The sequence below is a fragment of the Entelurus aequoreus genome, linkage group LG16 (genome assembly GCF_033978785.1).
Source record: "Entelurus aequoreus isolate RoL-2023_Sb linkage group LG16, RoL_Eaeq_v1.1, whole genome shotgun sequence".
Lineage (NCBI taxonomy): Eukaryota > Metazoa > Chordata > Actinopteri > Syngnathiformes > Syngnathidae > Entelurus > Entelurus aequoreus.
In genome coordinates, this window is record NC_084746.1 from 27,576,552 (window position 1) to 27,599,051 (window position 22,500).

The 22,500-nt window shown below is 40.8% G+C and overlaps 1 protein-coding gene across 2 annotated transcripts in view; it reads left to right on the top strand.

Annotated features, from left to right (window-relative positions):
• Nucleotides 1–22,500, top strand: part of sntg1 (syntrophin, gamma 1) — a 118,160-nt gene that overhangs the window by 87,808 nt on the left and 7,852 nt on the right. For both annotated transcript variants that reach the window (XM_062022529.1, XM_062022530.1), the window contains exons 13-17: nt 5,175–5,213; nt 9,106–9,222; nt 9,589–9,660; nt 12,678–12,830; nt 12,971–13,063. In XM_062022529.1, coding sequence (XP_061878513.1) covers nt 5,175–5,213; nt 9,106–9,222; nt 9,589–9,660; nt 12,678–12,830; nt 12,971–13,063 — 474 coding nt within the window. The remainder of the gene's footprint in view (nt 1–5,174; nt 5,214–9,105; nt 9,223–9,588; nt 9,661–12,677; nt 12,831–12,970; nt 13,064–22,500) is intronic.

Consider the following 22,500-nt stretch of genomic DNA (forward strand, 5'->3'; position numbering starts at 1 on the left):
TGATTTTAAATGTTGTCTGAGGGAGCTGAGGTGAAAGGTCAATTCACTGCCGATTCACTGGACCTCAAAAATGTAGATAGAGCTAAGCGAGATACCTATTAGTTTTGACAGATATCTGACACTGGATAATTGAGATGGCTAATGTCAAAGGTCAAATGCGAACATACTGTAAATACAGTGACTGTTCTGGCAGTTCAAACAAGTTTCATTTACATTCTCATTAGGAATCCTATTGATTTTGAACACCTTTTAGGCTCAAACAGGAGACAATGTCAAACAGGCTTTTTTCACATTTCAAACGGACACAACACAGAAAAGTTGCGTCATGATGGGTTGTATATTTTTAGGACCAATTAAAAAATATATGTTTTTCACGCTCATGAGCTGTAGCTGCATGTTCTTAGTATATAATCCCAATGTAGAAGCAAGTAATAGGCTAGAGGCAGGAATTAAGATGTCAGCAATGAGAGCTGCAGCGGTGCGGGGGTGTGTCTGGGTCTGAAATGACGGCAATTTGTACAAATGTTAAAGTATGGGAGGTGACGTACGCTGTGATAATAACAGAGGTTGAACGCACGTACAGTACATCTGGAAAGTACTCACAGCGCTTCACTCGTTCCTTATTGTAGTATGTTACAGCCTTATACTAAAATGCAATAAATTCATTTTTGTTCTCAAAATTTCACAGACAATACCCCATAATGACAATGTTTTTTTATTTTGCAAATTTAATAAATAAATAAAAATACAATGCCACAAGGTTGGCACACCTATCTTTGGGCAGGGAGGTGACCAAGAACCTGATGGTTACTCTGTCAGAGCGACAGCATTCCTCTGCGGAGAGAGGAGAACCTTCCAGAAGGAATCAGGCCTGTATGGTAGAGTGGCCAGATATAAGACATTTCTTAGTAAAATGTTTGCCAAAATGCACCTGAAAGACTCTCAGACCATGAGACACAAAATTCTCTGGTCTGATGAGACAAAGAGTGAACTCTCTGGCGTGAATTTCAGGCGTCATGTTTGGAGGAAACCAGGCACCGCTCATCACCGGGCCAATACCATCCCTACAGTGAAGCATGGTGGTGGCAGCATCATGATGTGGGGATGGATTTCAACAGCAGGAGCTGGGAGACTAGTCAGGATCGAGGGAAAGATGAATGCAACAAAGTACAGAGACATCCTGGATGGAAACCAAGACTTCCCATCCATTCTGATGGAGCTTGAGAAGTGCTGCAAAGAGGAATGGGCGAAACTGCCCGAAGATATTTGTGCCAAGCTTGTGGCATCATATTCAAAAGACTTAAAGGCCTACTGAAACCCACTACTACCAACCACGTAGTCTGATAGTTTATATATCAATGATGAAATCTTAACATTGCAACACATGCCAATACGGCCGGGTTAACTTATAAAGTGCAATTTTAAAATTCCCGCCACACTTCCGGTTGAAAAACTCCTTTGGATATGATTTATGCGCGTGACGTCACAAAAGCAACGGAAGTGGTTGGACCCCATCGGACCCGATAGAAAAGCCTCTTGTTTTCTTCGACAAAATTCCACATTATTCTGGACATCTGTGTTGGTGAATCTTTTGCAATTTGTTTAATGAACAATGGAGACTGTAAAGAAGAACGTTGTAGGTGGGATCGATCGGTGTCTTAGCGGCTAAGTACAATACTGTAATATCTGTGATATTTGCATTAGTGTACTGTCTTTAAGGGTTTGGGGAACGCGCATGCGCGAGTGAGTTGGCGGAGAACTTGTGTGTGTGAGCGTGAGTTTTGGCTAACAGCAGCTCGTGTATGTGTGTGCGTTACTTTTTGAACTACAACCAGTTACCGCTTTTTAATAAAGCGGTTGAGCAGCGCTTCCTCGTCTGTCTGACTCCTTCTCCACTGCGGGGCATTACAATACTTACAGCAACACAACAAGGACTACTTACTACGCCTAGCCGATGCTTGCCGCCAAACCCACGGATGAAGTCCTTCGTCGTGCCGTTGATCGCTGGAATGCAGGTGAGCACGGCTGTTGATGGGTTTCTATCTTCATTTGAGAACGATGCTACGCGCTAGCTCAGTAGCTAAGTGTGTCACCGATGTATTGTCTTGGAGATAAGTCACTTTAAATGTCCATTTTGCGTGCTCGACTCTCATTTTCAAGAGGATATAGTATCCGAGGTGGTTTAAAATACAAATCCGTGATTCACAATAGAAAAAGGAGAGAGTACATAGTTCTGTGAGGTCTGGTTGCTAAGTTAGCTTCAATGGCGTCGTTAGCACAGCATTGTTAACCTTCGCCAGCCTGGAAATCATTAACCGTGTATTTACATGTCCACGGTTTAATAGTATTGTTGATTTTCTATCTATCCTTCCAGTCAGAGGTTTATTTATTTTGTTTCTATCTTCATTTGAGAACGATGCTACGCGCTAGCTCAGTAGCTAAGTGTGTCACCGATGTATTGTCTTGGAGATAAGTCACTTTAAATGTCCATTTCGCGTGCTCGACTCTCATTTTCAAGAGGATATAGTATCCGAGGTGGTTTAAAATACAAATCCGTGATTCACAATAGAAAAAGGAGAGAGTACATAGTTCTGTGAGGTCTGGTTGGTAAGTTAGCTTCAATGGCGTCGTTAGCACAGCATTGTTAACCTTCGCCAGCCTGGAAAGCATTAACCGTGTATTTACATGTCCACGGTTTAATAGTATTGTTGATTTTCTATCTATCCTTCCAGTCAGGGGTTTATTTTTTTTGTTTCTATATGCAGTTAAAGCACGATGCTATCACGTTAGCTCGTAGCTAAAGCATTTCGCCGATGTATTGTCGTGGAGATAAAAGGCACTGAATGTCCATTTCGCGTTCTCGACTCTCATTTTCAAGAGGATATAGTATCCGAGGTGGTTTAAAATACAAATCCGTGATCCACAATATAAAAAGGAGAGTGTGGAATCCAATGAGCCAGCTTGTACCTAAGTTACGGTCAGAGCGAAAAAAGATACGTCCATCACTGCCTCTCAAGTCGTTCACTGTAACGTTCCTCATCTACGAATCTTTCATCCTCGCTCAAATTAATGGGGTAATCATCACTTTCTCGGTCCGAATCTCTCTCGCTCCATTGTAAACAATGGGGAATTGTGAGGAATCCTAGCTCCTGTGACGTCACGCTACTTCCGGTACAGGCAAGGCTTTTTTTAATCAGCGAGCAAAAGTTGCGAACTTTATCGTCGATTTTCTCTACTAAATCCTTTCAGCAAAAATATGGCAATATCGCGAAATGATCAAGTATGACACATAGAATGGATCTGCTATTCCCGTTTAAATAAATAAAAATCATTTCAGTAGGCCTTTAAAGATGTAATTGCTGTCAAACGTGCAAAGTATTGAGCAAAGGCTGTTAATACTTATGTACATGTGCTTTTTTTAGTCTTTATTTTTAATACATTTGCAATTTAAAAAAAATATTCTCAAATTGTCATTATGGGGTATTGTCTGTAGAATTTTGAGGACAAACATGAATTTATTCCATCTAAGAATAAGGCTGTAAAATAACCAAACGTGGAAAATGGGAAGCGCTGTGAATACTTTCCGGATGCCGTGTAACCACAGCGCTTACGTCCACTGCTGCGCTTTCAACACACCACAAATTCGAGTTGGCGCCTTCAAATGAGGGCAGGCTATTAATACATGATGGACACTACAGTTTTTCCATCTGGTTCAAAGTAAGTGAAACATTTGATATACAAATTCTGTATTTTTTAATTTTATTTTGGTTGTTTTTTATTTCAATTAACATTTTTATAATGTATATTTAATATATGCAATAGGAAAGTGATTCTTAGGGTGGCGATTCAATTCAGAATAGATTTTAAAATCAACACCATTCTCGATTTGAACAGATTCTTGAAACATTGTTTGATATAAAAATGATAATAGAACCTTTTCACGACAGGTTAAAGGTAACAAAAGTGCCTCTTGGCTGCTATAAGTGCGGACAGCCTAAAAAACGTATTTCTAAAAATGTATTAAAACATGATTTCACTCGATCAATTTAAAAATCTAATAAATAAGACATGTGATTCGTTTGTGAATCGATTTTTTAAGCACCCCTGATATCCCATATAGTATGTATTCACAGTATGTATTATTTCCATGTATAATTGTATTTAATACATTTGGTATTATTATGTGATATGAATAATATGTGTGTATTCTATATAGACTACAGTATATATTTATTATACAGTATATATATCATTTAATTTCATTACACTACATACAGTTGAATGTGATCTGTCCTTGCTGGTCCTTGCTACAATATGAACTGATGGATTAGTCCAGGGGTCTCCAAACTTTTTGACCAGGGGGTCAAAAAGTTGGGTTAAAAAAATTTGGCCGGGGGCCGGGCTAAATATATATATATATATATATATATATATATATATATATATATATATATATATATATATATATATATATATATATATATATATATATATATATATATATATATATATATATATATATATATATATATATATATATATGTATAATCTGTCTCATTGCAGATCAGACAAATTGCCTTTTCCTTACACTGAACAAAAAAAAGTCCATTGATGTTTAAACATTCCACACTCTGAGTCTATTTTACGTTTCCCCAACGATTTCGCCATTTGTTCCCCTCGTGCACTAATTGACTGACACTGCGGCACGAGCGTGACGCCGTCACGTTATAGTCTATCGATGGGAAAATGCATTTTTAGAAAATATGATTTGCCAGAGCGGCTAGGAGACCCCGAGAGTAACAAGCGGTAGAAAATGAATTGATGGGTGGGCTAGAAAGGACAGATTAAAAAGATAATAACTAAAATAAAATACAAATTTATGATTTAGTTTTTTTTTACCCGAGGGCCGGATTTTGGACGCTGACCTAAAAAAACAGCCCAGGCAAAGTTTTAAGTCACATTTTAACATTTTTAACTAACCAGTTTGTTTACATAAATCGCTATATCGTTAAGTACAAAAATAAATCAAGCTTCTCCAGTCATGTCCAAGTTAGCCATTTAGCTTTTGACGACATGCCAACTATGTTAGCATCTCCATTTCTCATTCTATGGTTATCATCACACAAGTTTAGTTTGAGCCACATTGACTGACTTCTTTATGTTGTTGTCGACAGGTGAAGAAGATCAACCGCAATTTTCCAGTCAACCAGCAGGTTAGTGCGTGTGTGTGTGACCAAAAATTATGTTTTTTTTAAATAAAATATTTTATTTTAATAAGTAAGAGTGAAAGCAGACCATCAAGTCAGAGAAAGGACATGCTTCATCTTACCAAGTGTTGAAACCTCCGCTATATGTTTGCATCATAATCCTGAGAGAAATAATGAGAAAACAACTTCATCGCCTTCAGTCGTGTGTGTGTGTGTGTGTGTGTGTGTGTGTGTGTGTGTGTGTGTGTGTGTGTGTGTGTGTGTGTGTGTGTGTGTGTGTGTGTGTGTGTGTGTGTGTGTGTGTGTGTGTGTGTGTGTGCGTGCGTGTTAATTCATTCAGATTTTACTTACATGAATCCACATGACAGTTCAATGGAGAGATCGTCCCAAATCTTTCAGCCGCTCGTTTTTGTCAGTCGTCAAACATGTCAGTTTTTTCTCGGCTGTTTTTAATGAGGAGTGACGGTCACACTTGATGTCTTTTTACAACATTTGTACTTGTCACTTCTTCCCTTTCAACACCCCGCCGATGCGCCCCCAAAGCAGGCTCCCTTCATCTCCTGACGACTGTCACGGCCCCTATTAGCACTGTCGCTCTATTAGCATTTGAACTTTGAGTCAACTGTTCAACTCACTAGTGAAAGTCTTGGTTTTAAAATGAACACAGCTACAACAACATACAGTATGACAACTAGATGAGGCAATTCCTGAAGGAATTGAATGCTCCAATGCTGAAGATGAACTGAAATCCTGGAGAGAAAAAAATTGAATTGGTGAAGTAGAGCACACAATTATGAATAGGCTGTATATTTTGAAGTTGGAACAGTTTGAATCAGATGAAAATTGTGGGAGTTGTGGAACTTTGAAGAATGTCCCATTGATTTGAATGGGAATTTCCAAAAACTTTGGGAATTTCGTGAAAAGCGGGAATTTTTTTAAAAATGGTCAAAAAAAAGCTTACATGTTCTGAATGAGTTGAAATGGTTGGTGTTGGAATTTTTGAAATCGGTCGAGAAATGTTGAAGTAGTAACATGTTGAATTGAGAAGAGTTTTACGGAATTCCTGGAATTTCGGGAAAACCGGGAATTTGTCCAGTTCCAAAAACTATTTTTTTTAATGTCCTGATTAAGAGGAATGTTTTGACAATGGAACGGTTCAAATGTGTTGAAAAATGTGGAAGGAGTAGTCGCCAGAAAAAAGGGGGGAAGTAGGGCTTTGGAAAACCAGGAATTCTGGAAAATCCTGGAATTTTTTTTCAATTTGGAAAAAGGGTAGTTTACATTTCCAGAATGGTGGAACGTGTTGAAGGTGGAATGGTTTGAATCGGTTGAAAAATGTGGAAATGGTGAAAGTTTGAAAAATGGCCAATTCATTTTGAATGGGAAAAATGTCCCGGAAAACCTGGCATTCCTGGAAATCTGGTAATAATTGGAATTTGTCGAGGGAAAGCCCGCAATTCCCAAATAGGCCGAACAGTTTGAAGTTGGAACAGTTTGAATCGTGTGAAAAATGTGGAAGGTAGAACGCGCCAAAATCTGGAGAAGAAGAAGAAGTTGAATAATAAATACCGTATTTCCTTGAATTGGCGCCGGGAATATAGTATTCGCCTGCCTAGAATTACAGCCGGGTCAAATTCGTTTCGCAAAATAATTAGCGCATGCTTGGCACTTCCGCCGGGTCAAATATGAGTCATTAAATGACTCCCGCCTCCTGGTGGTAGAGGGCGCTAGTGATCCTTCTTGCGACTACCAGTACTGCAGGAGACAGGTACTGCAGAAGAAGACAACAAGCAGCAAGCATGCAGCAATTGTTTGCTTGCACTTTTACCATGGAGGATTATATATCTAAAATAAAACCGTTTTCTAAACTGGACTTTCAATCGAAGCAGGAGGTAATAATTAAAGGAATATCTCCAGAGACTTTTAAAATTGAAGAAAGATGAGAAAGACTGCCTTTGATCAGAAGCAGCTGCACATGGACCCATTTACAAGTAAAGGTAAGATCATAATAACGTTTTTTTTTATTAAATGTGCTTTTCATGATAAGGTATGCGCCGGAGTGAGAAGAGGTTTTAAAATAATTAGAGCATGCTTGCTCATTCCGCATGGTTTTGGTAACCGCAGGAGTGAGAAGAGGTTTTAAATTAATTAGCGCCCCTGCGGCTATTCAAGGAAATACGGTAGATTAATTTTGGTGTAGAAAACCATATGTGTAAAATGCTTTGGAGCATTCACACAATTACAGCGTTTCTTCAATACAAAATTAATAATATTAATAACTTTTCACTCCTATTTTGGTTACTGCTACCTGGCGTGCGAAGCGGGTTCATGTTAACAGGCAAACTTTGCTAAGCTACTCTTATTTTTAGCACAATCCAAGACTGCAGCATCAATGTTAGCTTTACACTCACTCAAGTTAACCTGAGCTAACGTTAACACATCTTGAATAACATTTCAGCTTCATAACTAGATACGTCACGTCCCTTTTGAGCTGCGTGCCTACGACGAGCCTACAGTAAGCTAGTAGGGGCAAAGTGTCAGCGTATTTTATTAACTGGCATATTGTTCTGCATACAGTTGCAAAGTACGCCGTACTGTTGAAACAAAGATACAGTTTTTATGTTGATAATAAAGCAAACTGCATGAAACTCGATTGAGAACGAACCAAGTTAGGATTTATTTTCAATATAAAACGCATTGCATTAGATGGGAAAGTGGGCCCTGCTAAGATGTATATATCTATGGGCTGGTATACTTGCTAGCATTAGCATAGCATGCTTCAATTACATCAGAAGTGTCCCAACATTTTCCACCAAGGGCCGCTTTCTAAAAAAACCTTTTGTTTTTTTACTGCCATGCTAAAACTATTTTTCAAAAAAGCCTGTCAGCTTTGTTTTATGGTTGATGTGGAGAATGCATATATTTTTAAAAGATCTTTCTTTATTCATAGTCATGTTTAAAGCAGCTAATATTCTCCCATGTGTACGCTTTTTGCTTGTATCTTATGTCTGCAAGTAAACTCTGTGCTTTACATTGAAGGGTTGGAATGTGGGAGTATAGAATACTCCCTTTTTATCGTATCAGTATTAGAACAATGAGGCTGTATTCCTTTCTGGGCAGGGTGGGGGCTGTTTTCGTATTCAATAAGTTGTCTCTTCCCGTTTGATTTTCAGACCGCTTCTCGATGCCGCTATTAACAGACTGTAGGACTGGTCTCCTAAAGCTTTATTAATAGCTTGATAATATTCCTATTCTGTCTTGATGGTCCTTCTTACTCAGCATATATGTCATCTGAAAGAATTTGGGATTGACCAGTGACTTTAATTCCCCGAGAGGAAGACTGGTCAGACGCAACATTGACAAAGCCTATTATTAGTTTTAGTATTTGTTTCTGTCTTTACGCTACGCCTTTTCCTCTTTTTTCAATGTTTACCATTTTATTTTCTTTCTTTTGTTTATTTGTATATTTAGAATGTGTGCCGTGGACCGACAAAAAACGTTTTGACGCTCCAGCATTACATGATCCGAACCAGTACACACGCTAGCATTAGCATTAGCACACTGCCGTTACATAATTCATAAATTTGTTAGCATTAGCATCACACATTTATAACTTGCGGCAAACTTGTACGCGTTAGCAATATGCTTGACTAATTGATCTAAGCTGAAACACGTGCTAGTATTGGCATTACAATTTGATATGTATGATATGATACAAATTGATTATGTTTTGGCGTATGTACTTGCATTAGAATTACACTTTTATGAGTTCATACACTAGCATCCAAACAACACATTAGTATTGATTAAAATAAGTAATATTTTATTGCTAATCATTACAATCCTAGTAATAAATTGTTTCCTGTTATTGAATCCAACATTTTGCTCCATTGCACAGATCATCTACATGGGCTGGGCCGACGAGAAGGAGCAGGACTCAGTCCAGGACCGAATGTACTCGCCAAAGTTTCTGGCTTTAAGGGGTTCCTCTCTTTTTAAGTTCTGTGCTCCTCCGGTAAGCTTCCATTCAAACCCGTGTTGTTTATTTCTACTCTTGTACGTATTTATCTAGCTCGCAACTATTGGTGATCTACCCTGTGATTGATGATGATCATCAAATGTTTTTATACTGATATTGATATTAAGAGATGATGACAATCGGCATAAGCTTTCGTCATAATGGAGATGTGCAAAGGTACATAAGTGTTATTTCTGGCTCCACTTGATCTAAATGAAATATGCTAATGTGAGTGGAGGCTATGCATTGTGGCAGCTTGTTTATTATCGAAGACAGCGAGGGCCACTCAGTGTGAAGAAGCAACCTTTTAAAAACAGCAACCATCAACAACCATTAATTTACTGAAAGGTCTTCCACTTTCAGGTGACAACATGGGACTGGACCCGAGCAGAGAAAAGCTTTACTGTCTATGAAATCATGTGCAAGATTTTAAAGGTAAGTCCCTATGGGGGAGAGGCTCATGCACTTAGACCGCTCAAGAAAAAAAAAGCAATATAATTATAATATATATATATATATATATATATATATATATATATATATATATATATATATATATATATATATATATATATATATATATATATATATATATATATATATATATATATATATATATATATATATATATATATATATATACACTACCGTTGAAAAGTTTGGGGTCACATTGAAATGTCCTTATTTTTTAAAGAAAAGCACTGTACTTTTCAATAAAGATAACTTTAAATTAGTCTTAACTTTAAAGAAATACACTCTATACATTGCTAATGTGGTAAATGACTATTCTAGTTGCAAATGTCTGGTTTTTGGTGCAATATCTACATAGGTGTATAGAGGCCCATTTCCAGCAACTATCACTCCAGTGTTCTAATGGTACAATGTGTTTGCTCATTGGCTCAGAAGGCTAATTGATGATTAGAAAACCCTTGTGCAATCATGTTCACACATCAGAAAACAGTTTAGCTCGTTACAGAAGCTACAAAACTGACCTTCCTTTGAGCAGATTGAGTTTTTGGAGCATCACATTTGTGGGGTCAATTAAACACTCAAAATGGCCAGAAAAATAGAACTTTCATCTGAAACTCGACAGTCTATTCTTGTTCTTAGAAATGAAGGCTATTCCACAAAATTGTTTGGGTGACCCCAAACTTTTGAACGGTGGTGTATGTACATAACAAATATTTCAATAATATATGGAGTATGAATGTTGTCTGTCTATCTGTGTTGGCCCTGCGATGAGGTGCCGACTTGTCCATGGTGTACCCCGCCTTCCACCCGAATGCAGCTGAGATAGGCTCCAGCACCCTCCTCGACCCCGAAAGGGACAAGCGGTAGTAAATGGATGGTTGGATAATATCCATATTATCCATGGAAAATATGGATATTAAGGGACAAGCGGTAGAAAATCGATGGATGGATATTATCCATGTGTTATGTGTACAGGAGGAGGAGATGGCACAGACAACAGGGGCGTAGTATTAAGCTCTATTTATCAATATATATGAACTATATATTTATGTAAATAACAAAATATAATATTAAATAAACAAGGGAATGGAGTGTGACAAAATACAAGAGTGTATGGTGTGTGACTATGTGTGGGAATTAATTGCTGAGTGTTATGGTGAGTGTTGAGCGAGAAAGGCAGAAGTCCAACAGTGGCAGAGCGGACTCGTAGATTCGTGAGTAGGCAGGAAGTCGGGGGCTATAGAGAGGCGTCGAAGGTCCGTGTCCTTTTTTGTTATTGTTTTATTTTTTTTATTTTTTTTGTCCTCTCCAGCTTCTCAGGCAAATCATATAGTAGACGTAGATGCCCATATCGGCTGTTCAGATTTACTTTACAAAAGAGAAGTGTAGGATACTTCTCTTGTTGCCTTATTTGTATTTGATTTTATTAAATGTATTTATATTATCATTTGCTGCAGCCGGGCCGTAACAGGAGGGGATAGAAAGAGAGAAAAAGGAAGACAGAGGGGGGAATTGTGGGGACAAGAGGGGGATTAGACAGAGAGACAAAAACAACAACAGCAAACACAACAACAACAACAACAATAGAGCAACATCAGCAAATACTACATGTACAAATATGATGGTAAAAGTAATAGAAAATAAGCAGTTAGCGAAAAAATACAAAATAATACAGAAATGACAATGAGCATTATTACACTAAAAATGGAGCAATACGAATACCAATAGAAGGTCCGTGTCCAAGGGGGATGTTGAGATCCAAGAGGCAGCCAAGGAAACGGAGGGAACGCGGGAAAACGAGACACACAGCTCGAAACGTGGAACGAAGGCCGATGTACGGGAACAGATGACTACGTTCTGTTGCGGGATAGCAGGTTGTGCAGGCTTATTAAGGCAGGCCTGATGATCAGCTTCAGGTGTGCTGATTGCCGGTGATTGATTGCACCTGTGCACCGGCGCAGCCTCTGCCGGAGTGGCACGCACTGGTGCGCTCTTGGAGGTACAATCAGCAGAGCACACAGATGAGTGCGCATTCGAATGCGCCCTGACTGTGACACCATGGATATTATCCATGGATAATACGGATATTATCCATGGATATTATCCATCCATCCATTTCTACCGCTTGTCCCTATCGGTGTCGCGGGGGGTGCTGGAGCCTATCTCAGCTGCATTCGGGCGGTAGGCGTGGTACACCCTGGACAAGTCGCCACCTCATCTATGTGAAGTAAACAAACGTCATTTAAAACTACTAAAGGAGACCAAAACGCATCAACTGAATTCATTTTAAACCGCCCCTTAAGTCCTGTAACAACTATAAAATGATCAAATACATTTTCTGAATTGACGATATGTGTAATATTTTATATGTTGACACACACACACACAGGACCCACAAAATCTAAACATTTTTGCCATACCTGATGCACCTGCAAAATATGGGGACTTTTCGTGCATGTTAAGAGCCCCTAAAAGGCGTCCAAAGTCCAAACGTATAGAAGAAGGCTCTGGCCCTAATAAAGATCATAACACAAATTTATACTAACTGAAAACTGTGACATCCATTCATTCTTCCATTTTCTACTGCTTGTCCCTTTCGGGGGTGCTGGAGCCTATCTCAGGTGTCGAATTTCTTCCAATAAATCGTACTCCTGTGCAATAATTAAATTTAACATGAAAAAAATCTTTAAGAAAATTGTATAATGTAGTAACACAACAATTATGGCCAACAATAGAGCAAAACAATTACTTTACTATGGATAAAAAGGTCTGCCTTTGTCCCCTAAGGTATAAATAAACGCATAACATTTATTTTCAGTCTTTTTTAAATTTTTTATTTTTATAATTAGACGATGACAACTGCAGCAAGCGAGTGTAGTTGATAGTAGCAGTGGTACAGCATTTCTAAAGTCATTCTGGGGATCTTGTGTTCGGTGTCACTGTCCTTGGACCCACACACAATGCGTCTGTTGTCTCCTCAGGACAACGACCTGGTGGACAAGAGGCAGCACTGCTTCAGCGTGCAGACAGAGAGCGGCGAGGACATGTTCTTTGGCGTGGAGCTCGAGTCGGAGCTGCTGGTTTGGGAAAAGGCCTTCCAGATGGCCACTTTCCTGGAAGTGGAGAGGATACAGGTGGGCAATGTCCATAAAGGATGATCATTTTAGCGGCAGGCTCCGGCTGAAGACTAATGACATTAGCTAGCGGGAGAGAAAGAGATTTCTGTGTCAGTTTGTTTAGCGCAAAGTTCACTATTTCTTTCTCCTCCATGCAGTGTAAAACGTACACCTGTATCATGGAGAGCCACCTTATGGGACTGACTGTTGACTTCAGCATGGGCTTCGTGTGCTTTGATGCCGCTTCTAAGGTGAGTGAAGAACACCACCACTGCCGTACAGAGGTAGAGGTAAACAAATACTGCCTCTCTGGGAAGTCTGAACGTCGCCGTGAGTGGCAGAATCTAGATGGTTTTGGTTAAGGAACATTTGTTGTCAAACATCTAGGCAAAGTCACGACTTGCTGCTTGTTACCATGAACGACAAACTCGAAATAGATATGACTGAGGGCCTAATAGGGCGCAGTGGTTAGCGCTTGTGCATCACAGCAAGAAACTCCTGGTACGATTCCCAGGCTCAGGGTCTTTCTGTGTGGAGTTTGCATGTTCTACCCGTGACTGCCGGTTTCTCTCCAGGTACTCTGGCTTCCTCCCACCTCCAAAGACATGCACCTGGGAATTTGAGTGTAAATCAGACCTGAGCAAATTAAGGCCCGGGGGCCGAATGCGGCCCGTTAAGCTTTTCAATCTGGCCCGCCGGACATTCCCAAATCATTTTTTTAGATCTTTAAGATGGAAACTGTAGCTGTCATTATGATGTGCAGTGATGTTGTCAAATGACCGTAAGTCTTGAACTATACAAAGTATTTCAATGGTTTTTGCATGATATACTAGTTATTATATCAATCTAAGTCACAGCAGCTCAGACGAGGCACCAAGCAGTGTGGGTGGGGAGTGTTTCCACAGAGTGTTTCCAGAGCGGCTAGCCTGAAATGCGGGTGTCAGGGACAGACGCGGAAGGAGATTTTTACAACAAAGTTCTAAAACTTAGTGATATATCAGATATATCAGATTGTAGGGGGGGGGGGGTTACCCTTCGCGTTCATATTTCGCTGTGTTTGTCGCATTTTTGTTGCGTTTCGCTTAATTGTAAAATATGTCGATCGAGAGGGTGTGTGACGTTCGCATGTTGTCAATATTCAGTGTTTTATCGTTCATAGTTAATATTGTAAATCCCGTATTTTTTATTGTCATGTACATTCTGGGTGTCTCATTCAGTAAAAAAAAAATTAAATTCCATTCTGTTTTTAAGGCGGTCTGTCATAACGTTTTTAGCATCCAGACATTATTGTGAGGTTTTGTATTAGTGTCTCTAAAAATAGATATACCGGCCCCCCGACACATTTTTTTTCTCTAAATTTGGCCCCCCCGAGACAAAATAATTGCCCCGGCCTGGTGTAAATAGTTGTGGTGGCAACTAGTCCAGCGTGTAGCCTGCCTTCCGCCCGAGTACAGCTGGGATCGGCTCCAGCCCAACGTTTATGTCAACCTTTTTTCAAAACACAATATAAAATGTGAGATATAACATTGTTTTCAAAACGGTTACAAAAAAGTGGGATTCCAAAAATGTACTGTGGAACCCCATTTTTATGACTTGATGGGGTCCCTGGGACCCCATTTTGAAAATTCCTAGCGCCAACACTGATGGAGTATTGGTACGTGCAAAACAGCAGCAGGTAGCTGTAGCCTGTGGGCCGTATCTAATACTAATCAAATATCACCCCGGGGGCCATAGATAATTCATTCACGGGCCGGATATGGCCCGCGGGCCTTGACTTTGACACATACGTAGTAAACAGAAAGAATGCAACAATGCTCGTTATAATCCTGTACGGAACAATCTGCCTTTATTGACCATGGCAGTGTGTGTCTGTGTCTGTGAATGTGTGTGTGTGTTTGTGTACGTGTCGTGTTGGTGTGAATGTGTTTGTATCTGTGTGCGTGTGCGACAATCTGTCCACCGTCGCGAAAGTCAGGCTTGTCACAATGTAAAAAATGTCCAATCAGCGTCCAATCTTCTTTTTCCCCCTCACACAGCTGGAAGTGCAGTCCAGAAGAATAAAATAAAGGAATATGTCTAGCAAAGAAACGGAAACACAACATTGAGAAGGAGCAGCAATTTCAGTGACAGACTTTAGTCTCACTGACTGCTGCAGCTCCCATTGTGGTGCATGCCGTAATCCTGCCCTCAAAGCGGACTCGCAGGCATTTTTGTGAGTAAACTGCTGCATTGGTCCCAGACTAAGAGAATGAATACACCTAATTTAATCAGAAAAAAAAAGATACTTTTTTTATCTAAAACAGGGGTGCCCATTATGTCGATCGCGACCTACTGGTCGATCGTGGAGGGTGTGTCAGTCGATTGCCAGCCAGGCATTAAAAAAATAGACCTAATAATTAGGGATCATAAATCTTCACCAAGATGTCACTTTCGTCACTTGATTGACAATCATGAAACCCGAAGGTCTTGTGATATGACACTGGTTGCAGCGAGATCATTTTTAAGAAAAAATGACAGACAGGAAGGCGTGAAACACCTTTTATTTCAACAGACTCTGGTGCCGTACCTGCTGTTAAAACCCTAAAGACCAAGTGCACAGTTCCGGTCTTCACAATAAAAGCGCTGCTTTAGCCTGCCTGCACTAACAAACTAAGAGTCTCAGGAAGCAAGAGCGCACACAAGCTAGCAAGCTACGGAGTTTGCCGCCAATGTATTTCTTGTAAAGTGTATAAAAACGAGTATGAAAGCTGGACAAATAAGATGCCAAAAACCAACCACTTTCATGTGGTATTGGACAGAAAGGAGGACTTTTTTTCTCCTCCATTTGAAAATGCGGACGTTATCAGCACTACTGTCTGATTCCAATCAATGCAAGTCATCAGAATCAGGTAATACACCAACTTATGTAATTGTCTTCATGAAAGAAAGGAATCTATATGTGTTAAACATGCTTGTATTATCATTACACACCTTTAACTTGTTAACAAAATCCTCTCTTTCATAAATAATTCAATATAAATTATACATATGAATGAGGTAGATCCCCTCGACTTGGTCAATTAAAAAATAGCTCGCCTGCACAAAAAAAGTGTGCGCACCCCTGATCTAAATATTTAATAATCAGACTTTTTGCTTGTGTTTGCTCTGATTCAACTCCTCTGATATAACATGTACTGAAAAACTCTGCAGACACTTTTTGTTCAAATAATTTTTGAGTTTGTGGATAAAAACATTTTGTTCCTGAAATGAAACATGTTTTTTGTGTGGGTACAGATTATTTTACGGTACTTCAAAGTCAAACTGCACTTAAATGTATTTTCATTAAATATAATATACAGTATTTGAGGGGGTTTTTAAACGGCAAAATCTGGGTCACCGCTCACCGTTTGTCAAAGCACTGGTGAGAAGCACTGATGTACACAAGTAATCAAAGAATACAAAAAATAATTTACCATTTGAAAGTGTTGTTTAGTCAATGTTAACTTGAAATAAAAGTCTTATAGTATTCACTACACCACTGATACTTTGACTGCAGAATGAAGTTTGTCATGACAAGCAAAATAATAAAAAAACTTTGAGAGGAAAAAAGTTGTTCTCCCCCAAAACGTACTGTAAAAGAAGCAAAACTGCGGCCCTAAAACTAGGTAGGAACCGTAGCGTGGGTTACCTGTACTGATGCACCTCTAGTAAACACAATCATAGATATGAACACAATGACAGTTGTCAGCTGTTGGCATATATTACCTCAATCAAACATGGCGGAAATATTTGTTACAAGATACTGCAGTAATAAACAGTTGGGATGCAACGGTTCTCTGTATAAACCGGCACAGGACAATTCGACTTTGATTTAAAAAAAAAAAAAAAGGAGTGGTATCAATCAAGATCCAATGATATAAATAAGTTAAAAGTTGTCTTTTTTTTTTGCCATATCGCCCAGCTCGATTACATGTTTCTGCAAACATTATACTGGTAACACGTGCCATCCAACTCAGTTTTAGTTAGATGGTAGGCTTGGCTTGCGCAGCCTCACGACCGGAAATGTGCAAATTCAGCGATTTTTATTTAAGGAAATGTAAAAAAATAATTGGAATCATACAGAAAATACATTTATTACACAGTTCTATGGGCAATTATTAGTATTTGATGTCATCATTATGAAGCTCTTCCTCCCTGTTTGCAATAAAACATGTTTGGATGGTCATGACAGTGCACAGTATTCTGCTTGTCACTATGAATTACAAAATATGGGTAGCTTTAGTCGTTATACCTTGAACCAGCCACGATAATGCATGGTATGCTGCTTGTTGCTATGGATGACAAAATTCAGATTGATTTGGCCGAGGGAATTTTAGCAGGAAAACACATCGGCATAGTAGCGCTAATGCAAGGTATTGCGCTTGTCGCTATGAACAACACAGTTTGTATAAAAGTAAGCCGTGGTGAATTAGTCACAACAATAAATGATATGCAACTTGCCGCTTTAAATGTTTCAATTTGGATAGCCTTGGTTTAAGAACATTTGAAGGAAAACACCTGATTATACATGTGTATATATATATATATATATATATATATATATATATATATATATATATATATATATATATATATATATATAGGTATATATATATTTATATATGTATGCAAAATACGATAAGGGTATCGCAACTGGCTCACCTTTACAGGTACTCGCCCCTGCACCATCTGTGAGCCTGTGGCCTCGCTCTCTTCATCTCTCCTTCCATCAAGGCAACGGCGGGACTCTGCATATCACGGACGTCCTCCTCCCTAAACCAAGACTAAGCTTGACCGCATACTTCAACTGGAAATGAGTTGGTTGGTGTCAGAAGGTTCTCAAACGGGCACCCCCCGTCATTGACGTTTTGTCGAATTAAGCCCATGACGCTTCGGAGGGGCTCGACGGCAGATCTAGCGTCCTGGCTCTGCCCCCGGTGAATGCCACCCAACTCTATGTCCTTAGTCCTTCAGTAGGTCGGCTCTGCCACCGCACCTCTCTTTGTATCCAAATCCAGCGTGATGCTTCCATTGCCCTTTTAGTGGTGTTGGCTACCAGCCGCTTCCTAGCCAGCCCCTCGATCCCTAGCAGTCCAAGGGCTCTCCGGAGCGACCGCCCCGCAAAGCCTCTACAGCCCACCTCCACCGGTAAGTTCCAGGCCTTCCATCCATTTTGCTGGCTCTCGAGGATGAGGGTTTGGTATTTCTTGAGCTTGCGTTCGTATGCCTCCTCCATCCTCTCTTCCCAGGGTACTGTCAGCTCGATAAGCACCACCTGTTTGGTTCCTTTAGGCCACAGAAAAATATCAGGTCTCAGGGTAGTGTGGGCTATCTCCGCTGGGAATTTGAGCTGCTTCTTCAGGTCGGCCCACATCTCCCAGTTGCTTGCCGTGGCCAGGACCCCTTTGTTCCTCCCTCCTGCTGCTGCGCTTTCACCTGCCCTGAGGAAGTGGATGAAGCGAGGCCCATTAGAGAGCTGCCTTGTCCTTTTCCTGGCCTGCTCAACACCCTCTGCCAGCTGAGCAAGGATCTGGTCATGACACCACCGGAACTTGCCATCTGCTAAGCTTGAGTGACAAGAGGAGAGGACATGCTCCAGGTTAGCTATCTTTCCGCAGAGTGTGCAGCTTGGGCTCTCTACCATTCCCCAAGTATGGAGGTTTGGTGGGGTGGGCAGGACATCATATGTAGAACACAGCAGGAACTTGATCTGGTGGCCTTCAATGCTCCAGATGTCCTGCTAGGTTAGAGATCTCTCTTTCACACTCTCCCATCTAATCCAGCTGCCTTGTTTGTTCATGGCTACTGCCTTGACATGCCGGCTTTCCTCCTCAGCCTTTCGGACCTCCCTCTGCACCAAGCCTCGCCGCTCCTTTGGGTCAGCTTTGTTCCAACTTGTTCTGGATGAACAACCCAGACCAAGTCTTTCCTGGGTTACTGATCCCACAATGTCAGCGTGATGCAGTCGATCCTCCGCCTCCCTCAATGCTTTGCCAGCTGACCACTTTCTGCCTGACCTGACGACAATGCCTGCCTGGCGTACTCTCGTCTTTGCTGTCTCGTAGCATCATGGCCTGGTGTGTTTTTGTAGCCTTGTACTCCTCCACCACTGATGTTATTGGCAGCTGTAGCTTGCTACCTGTGCTGTACAGTCCAATGGAACAGAAGCGTCTTGGGACACCCAGCCATCTCCTCAAGTAGGTGTTCAGCTTCCTCTCCAGACTCTCAACTGTGGATACAGGTACCTCAGAAACCAGGAGTGGCCAGAGCAGACGGGGGAGAACCCCATGTTGGTAACCCCAGGCCTTATACTTGCCCGGGAGGCTGCTCTTTTCTAGGGACGTCATCCAGGCTTCTGCTTGGCTAAGTATTCCCTTCACACACTGTCGGTCATTGAGGTCTGCCCTGTACCACTTCCCCAAGCACTTCACAGGTTTCTCTTGGACAGTTGGGATGATGTTCTCCCTGATCTTGAAGCGAAACCGGTCCTGAACAAGCCCTTTCTTCAGAACTAGGCTTCTGGACATTGCCGGTTTAAACTCCATCCTTGCCCAATTGGTGAGCTCAATCAGGTCCTCCAAAATCCATCTTCTTTCTGACAATGATCTTGCTGTGATGGTAAGGTCATCCATGAACGCTCTAAAGGGCAGCATCTGGATTCCGCTTGCAAGGACTGCACCTCGACGTAACTTCTCTGCCGACTTGACAAGAATGTTAATTGCTGCAGAAAATAGAATCACTGAAATTGTGCAGCCAGTGACAATGCCAGCTTTTTGAACTTAAGTATCCATGTAACCGTTGTCCAACATGAAGGTGGTCAACCTCTTCGCCAGAATCTCCAGGAAGAACTTAGCTTCCACATGGAGGAGGGAGGTGGGACGGAATTGCTTAATCCCTGAAGAGTTTTCTTTCTTAGGGATAAAGCACCCCTCAGCCACCAGCCATTCATCAGCAAGGAAGTTCTTCCTCCATGCCACCGTCAGTATATATATATATATATATATATATATATATATATATATATATATATATATATATATATATATATATATATATATATATATATATATATATGTATATATACATACATACACACACATACATACATACATACATACATACATACATACATACATACATACATACATACATACATATATATATATATGTCTTAATTAGATTATCCAAAAAATAGTGCTCGATACCGTGGTAGAGCGTAATATGTATGTGTGGGAAAAAAATCACAAGACTATTTCATCTCTACAGGCCTGTTTCATGAGGGGTTTCCTCAATCCTCAGGAGATTTTAATGGAAGCATTCACATACCATGGTTTATATAGGGCACAGAGCGGGTGGGTACAGGCAGGCGTGGGGGCGTGGTGATTGGCTCATGTGTTGCCTAGGAGGTGTTTCCTTCTGTGACGGCATGCTGATACAATTTCGCTGCGTTTGTTGAGGGATGACAACTCTGGACGGTATATGATAAACAGTTTCTCTTTTAAGCATAGGTTGCATCTTTTGTTACCACTGTTGTAAGGTGTGCTGGATGCAAGAATTTGCCATGTTATTGAGTATTCAACATTATTGTCTTTGAGATTCCAAATGTGTTTGCTGAGTTCTGTAGTGTTCCGCAGGCTTTTGCATCTGAAAGAAGCCTTGTGATTGTTCCATCTGGTTTTGAATTCTCCCTCAGTTAATCCTACGTATGTGTCGGATGTGTTAATGTCCTTGCGTATTACCTTTGCTTGGTAAACAACTGATGATTGTAAGCACCCCCCGTTGAGAGGGCAATCAGGTTTCTTGCGGCAGTTGCAGCTTTTGTCGGTTTTGGAGTCGTTCTGCCTGGTGGTGGGCGGCTCCTTTTCAATTGCTTTATTGTGGTTTGAAATGATTTGTCGCATGTTGTTCATGCAGCTGTAGCTCAATTTAATGTTGTTCTTGTTGAATACTTTACTTAGGGTGTTGCCTTTGGGGAAGTGTTTGTCGATCAGGGTGAGGAATTTGTGGCCAATATTAGTTGAGACGTTTTTGCTGTATGGGGGGTTGTACCAGATAATGTTGTTTCGTTTTCTGCTCCTTTTTGGTTGGTTTCCTGGCGTGGGTTCGTAGGTGAGGGTGAAGGAAACACCTCCTAGGCAACACATGAGCCAATCACCACGCCCCCACGCCTGCCTGTACCCACCCGCTCTGTGCCCTATATAAACCATGGTATGTGAATGCTTCCATTAAAATCTCCTGAGGATTGAGGAAACCCCTCATGAAACAGGCCTGTAGAGATGAAATAGTCTTGTGATTTTTTCCCCACACATACATATTACGCTCTACCACGGTATCGAGCACTATTTTTTGGATAATCTAATTAAGACATATATTCCGCTCCAAATTCACTTTTGTTGAGCACTGTACGACGATCAGAAATGGAAAAATTCAACATCGACTACTCCACGAAGAACATTCCCATACCCGCGCAGAATGACTACAAGCTAAGGCTCATAGAGAAGACGGAACACTTCCTGAGAAGGATGCGGTGGAAAGCACACTTTTTCCTTCACCCTGAAACAAAAGGTACACAAAAGAAAACTTACGGATTTAAATCCACCAAGAACCCACCCACAGTTGAGGAACTAAAGGATTTTGAGAACAACATGCTCAAAATGATACAATCAGTCAAATTCAAGCCAGTTCGCAACCCACTCCTCACCAAGCTGAAAAATGACACGGAGCGCATCAAGAAAGTAAGCAACCTCATCATAGCTGCCGACAAAACCACAAATTTCTACAGAATGAACATACAAGAACATAACACTTTACTGGACAGAAGCATCACCAAATCATACAAAAAAGCACAACCCAACACTTTACAGAACATCCACCTGGAAAACAAACGGATCGCGGCTGAACTGGACATCGAGGACAGGGTGGACGCTACAGCCAACAAGGAAGCCTTCATCACATTGAAGGACCACAAACCCAACTTCGCAAATAACCCATCATGCCGACTAATAAACCCAACTAAATCCGAAATAGGAAAAATCAGCAAAACAATCCTGGACAGAATCAACACAAAAATTACAGACAAAACACCACTCAACCAATGGAGAAATACAGCAGCAGTAATCAAATGGTTCAGCAACATCCAAGACAAACAACAGCACAACTTCATCTCCTTCGATGTCGAAGAATTTTACCCTTCCATCACGCAAGACCTACTGACCAAAGCACTAGACTTTGCCTCGGACTACGACTCAATCACAGGCAACGAAAGAAACATCATCATCCACGCAAAGAACTCCATACTCTTCCGCAACGGTACACCATGGCAAAAAAAGAACAATTCAACATTCGACGTCACTATGGGGAGTTTCGACGGAGCAGAAACGTGCGAACTTGTTGGGAGTTTCCTCCTCTCCCAGCTCGCTAGCCTCAACCTGAACCTTGGTATTTACCGTGATGACGGACTGGCAGTGTGTCGCGCCTCGCCAAGGAGCAGCGAGAATACCAAGAAGCGTATATGCCAAATCTTCAAAGAGAACGGTCTACGGATCACAATTGAAGCCAACAAGCAAACCGTCAACTTCCTCGACGTCACTTTCAACCTGAGGAATAACAGCTACCAACCATTCACGAAACCCAACACAACACTCCAATACGTGCACCATGACAGCAACCA